The sequence below is a fragment of the Rhamphochromis longiceps genome, linkage group LG14, assembly GCF_057381845.1.
Source record: "Rhamphochromis longiceps isolate RC_006_pf linkage group LG14, R_longiceps_female_GT1.1, whole genome shotgun sequence".
In the NCBI taxonomy this organism is placed as follows: domain Eukaryota; kingdom Metazoa; phylum Chordata; class Actinopteri; order Cichliformes; family Cichlidae; genus Rhamphochromis; species Rhamphochromis longiceps.
The window spans coordinates 18685331-18689461 of NC_140570.1; the positions used below are offsets into that span (position 1 = coordinate 18685331).

General features: G+C 45.5%; 1 protein-coding gene across 3 annotated transcripts; it reads right to left on the bottom strand.

Annotated features, from left to right (window-relative positions):
* Window positions 1–256: 256 nt before the first annotated feature.
* On the bottom strand, window positions 257–4131 carry serpinh1b (serpin peptidase inhibitor, clade H (heat shock protein 47), member 1b). Of its 3 annotated transcripts, XM_085379950.1 has the most exons (8): window positions 3973–4082; window positions 3287–3318; window positions 2555–2701; window positions 2268–2460; window positions 1888–2158; window positions 1698–1796; window positions 1349–1581; window positions 257–1242 (listed from the first exon to the last, which is right to left on the bottom strand). In XM_085379950.1, exons 3-8 carry the CDS (start codon window positions 2671–2673, stop codon window positions 940–942), a joined length of 1218 nt encoding a protein of 405 aa, XP_085236076.1. In that variant the 5' UTR covers window positions 2674–2701; window positions 3287–3318; window positions 3973–4082; the 3' UTR covers window positions 257–939. The 3 variants fall into 3 exon arrangements, with proteins under 3 accessions (XP_085236076.1, XP_085236075.1, XP_085236074.1); XM_085379949.1 differs by lacking the exon at window positions 3287–3318 and having other exon boundaries at window positions 3973–4131; XM_085379948.1 differs by having other exon boundaries at window positions 2555–3318; window positions 3973–4068.

A 4131-nucleotide genomic window follows, 5' to 3' on the forward strand; every position in this document is an offset into this window, starting at 1 on the left:
ATTATTTAGGCTGGTAGTGTTTAGAGAAATGGTCCACCAAATTCCCTTGAGGGTTATCACTGCATTCCAGACCTGGGAAGACTGTTTGACCTTCAGCCAGCTGGAAAAATTGTTATCCTTTAGAGATGTTAACACTAGCGTGCACACATTCTCCAGTTCAGCTCCCTATAGCACTCTATCATCCGTATTTGAATGGCATTCACGTGGTATTCATTCAGGAGATTCTCAACAAAGAAAAGAGCCACGCACAAATATGTTCTCTTCATTTTTTTTATTGAAAAAGGTCCACATTAATCACATAAATCACACCATTCCAACAGATTCTTTGTGGAAAATACCTACAGCAAGAAAACGACACAGAAGATGGTTTGCAACTTAAATTAAGCACCAGACGATTTGCCACCTTCCCCCTGCAAGCTCAGCTCGTGCAGGGGAACAGTTCAGTGCAGGCTGGAGGCAAAATGAGAGGGGGAATGAGACAGCACTGTAAAACAGCTTGTGCATCGATCTTTTTTCTCTTTAAACATTAAAGATATTGCAAAAAAAACAAAAACGCACACACAGGTCGTAGCCGAACACACGCAGGCAAAAACAGGATGTGAAAGAGGACTCGTACTTAATATAAGCATGCTGTCTGCTGTGCCGACTGCTGTTTGTTTGTGGAAGTCTTAAAAAAGGCACTTTTTTTAGATTATTCAAACCAGCATGTTCTTAAGACGAAGCCATGTAAACAGATTTGTTCCCTGGGAAAGTCGAATGTTTCTAAGCTCGGATATTCAGTCCACAGATTGTCAATTGGAATGTGCTACTGAGGTAACAATCATACCAAAAACAAAACATGCGCGTGCATAAAATCACACACAATTACACACGTGCACAGTTTCCTGCCATAATTTCACAAATAATAAAGCTACCCACCACAATTTATAACTTTAAACATTATAGCTCATCACGCATTTTGTCCCCTTTAGGTTTAACCACTCTGCCGATGTACAGGATGGAGTTGGTCTTGTTGTCCTTTACCAGGAAAATGAAGGGGTGATCTACGTAGAAGAGTTTGGGGTTCCTCAGCTTCTCAGTACCGAAGATGCTTGTGTCGTATGGGTTTCCTTCGATGTCAAGCTCCAGGGCTGATGCGTGGAAGACGCTGGAAAGGTAGAGATCCTTCTTTCCAGAGATGTTGGACAGGTCAGCCTTGGCTTTGTCCACAGCTTCTGTCAAGCCCAGCTCAGCCAGGTGTTTCTGCAAAACACAGATGAAGTTGCTCAGCGCTCTGGGTTCACAGTAATATTTTCTAACACTCTTAAAGTTACACTCCATTTGAGCCATCCAGTGTGCAAACATTTACCTGCAGGTTGTGGCTGACTTCCACTGAGATCTTAGGCAGGGAGATGGCTACGGCTCTGTTCTCCATCTTGCTGAGCCAAGTGTCCACCTGCTTCCTTGTCAAGAGTTTCTCCAGGCGCTCCAGGGGCTCCAGGTGATAGGGCATGATAAGGATCATGGAGGCCTGTTTCTGGCCCAGAGGCATGTTCAGCACAAAGACTTTATTTTCTGTGTCCTCGTAGAAATCATAAAGACCTGAGAGAGGGGCAGACAAAGCAGATCTTATCACATGTGTGTACTGGAAGGCGGGGTGGCTTATCAGCTTCTGGAGACATAATAAGATCAAAAAGAAAGATGAGAGAGAAACTCACCTGTGCGGTGCATCATGGGAACTCCGACAGTAAATGAGCGAGTAACCAGGAAACCACGGGTGTCCACCATTTTATCGTGGAATTTCTCCTCCCAGTGAGCTGTGAGGGGGGAAAAAGACACGAGGTCACAACTCTGCACAGGCGTCTGGCCTCACAAAGAGCTTCAGTCAGGCGTTAACGCCATACTCACGCTTGAAGAACATGGCGTTGACGATCATGGCTCCATCTGGGTTTTGCACGTCCTTGGTGACCTCAGGCAGCTTGCCGCCTGTGGACTTGGCCGCCCACTCGTTGATGGAGTTCACTGCGCTCCTCTTGTCCCTGAAATTGATTTTGGAGTGGTCGTAGTTGTAGTGCTTCTTGCTGTTCTTCACAAACTCGTCAGCGAAGGACACAGAGCTGGGGCCGTAGAGGCGGTTGTTGATTTTCCAGGTGGTGTTGCGTGTCTTGGCGTTGCTCACCTGAGAAGAAGTGGCACATGTACGCCATTAATTTGTGATATAAAGACAACTCGGAGTCTATGGCCTGTGGTGATGATGGTGGAATTATGAAACAAGGGAAGCTCCTTACCTCAGTGAGGAGCTCTGACAGGCCTGCGTGCAGATGCTCATCCTTGAGTTTGTCAGCGCTGAGGACTGTTTTCACCTGGGAGGCAGTGGAGGCTTTGCCACCAAGAGCCACCAGCCCCAGAGAGGAGGCCACCACCACAGGAGAAATGATGATGTTCTCTGTGTCTTTCTCCTTTGCCATGGTGTGGTAGAGGCTAAAGTGAAATAAAAAAAATGCATATATTTATATATAAACACAGAGAATATTACTTTATGTTACAAGTGCGCCAGAATCAATAATATACAAACCTGAAGGCCAAGTTGGTGCTTTTATCAGCCAGCGCGGTGGCGTGGGTGCTCAGCTTCACATCCTCTGCAGAGGCCACCAAGGCCAGCAGACAAAGGCCTACAATGTTAGTCATCCACATCCTGTCTGTCTCCAACAGCAGCTGCACTCTGTGAAAAGGAAGCAAAGAGAACGATGATGACATTATTCCTTAAAAAGAACAAGAAGAAAAAGAAAAAGAAGAGCATGTTTGTGATATTCAGAAATATATTCATTTATTAAAATATATCTCAGAAAGAAAATGCCAGGGAGCCGACTACACTTGGGCTGTGGAGGAAGGGCAGAGTTGACCCAGCCCACTCAGGAGCTCTGGAATGTCCCGAGTTTGAGGGAGACATGTTTCGTGCCACGTCAGCAGCGACCGCCGCCTGAGCTGAACAGCTGAAACTCGACGTTTACTTGGATTGAGCTGGATCTCGCTTCTCCGGACACATTTTAAGTGATACAAATGGTTAATAGTGTCTCCTCAGATGCGAGGATCAGAAATCCCTTTGCAACAGTCTTGCGAGACATACAGTGCAGACTTTTTTCATGTTGCCTGCAGAGAAAGAAAAGGGCGTATGCCTGTAGGCTGCACCCAAATCATCCCATCTCTGGTTCAAACAATGGCTCTGAATAACCAGCTGCACTGGCATACTGTTTCTCATGCAGACTCACACTGCATCTGTTCCTCTGTGATTGCATGTTTGTGATACCTTGAGATGTTTTCATTTCTGCGATTTTCATTCTGAAAGACAAGAGGTGTATGTAGTAATCTCTGTGGAGCAGGCAGTGAGAACATATAGGCAGATTCTCATGGAGAGAAACTCTATGCACAGTACGAAGTCTAACGTCTCTGTTCTAGTTTCAAGTTTTCAACCACTAGAATTTAAACATTAAATATTAAGCTGCCAATCTAGTCAACCCACCGCTCATTCAAGATGAGGCACTTTTCACTGTTTGTTTCCCGACCCTGGAGGGGGGGAAATACTTTGATCCAATGAGCTCCAATGAGTCAAAGTGATACTCTTCCTAGTGGAAAGACAAGCTAAACTGGGTGCAGGCACGCTACTTTCCTGCAAACCTTTTTTTTATTTGTTTGAACTGAATGCATTTAAACTGTTGTCAAAGTTCTGACATGGAAGCAGCAGAAAGCCTGCGCCACCCTGCCAGCTGCATGACAACTTTCAGCTCTGATAACAGGTCAGGATTTGTTCCCTACTGGAAACAGAAGAAATACAAGAAGTATTCTCTGACAGACAGAGGAATCTCAGCTGCAGCTTTCAAACTGGGTAAAATGGAGGGAAGCTGAACTGCAGCTGTAACACATGATAACAAAGCAGTTCATTCAGTCGCCGCATTCCTCCCTGTGAAACAAAGACCGTTATCTTCTGATCCTTACCTGGCACAGATTATCGCAGGGTTGCTTCTCCGAGCTGTGTCCGGTGGATAGCGTGGCTGTGACAGACTTCCCTGGCTCTATATATCCTAAAAGAGAATTTTCTAGAAGTTGGGAATGGGATATTCAAATGAGGGTGTCTGTGTTTCCTCAGGAAGCTGG

Excerpts from the sequence above, each read along its gene's own strand:
- serpinh1b (XM_085379948.1), bottom strand. The coding sequence starts at position 2,736 with ATGTCATCATCGTTCTCTTTGCTTCCTTTTCACAGAGTGCAGCTGCTG. Across the intron at positions 2,461-2,554 it reads AGCACCAACTTGGCCTTCAG|CCTCTACCACACCATGGCAA; the intron begins GTTTGTATATTA and ends ATTTCACTTTAG. Across the intron at positions 2,159-2,267 it reads TGTCAGAGCTCCTCACTGAG|GTGAGCAACGCCAAGACACG; the intron begins GTAAGGAGCTTC and ends ACTTCTTCTCAG.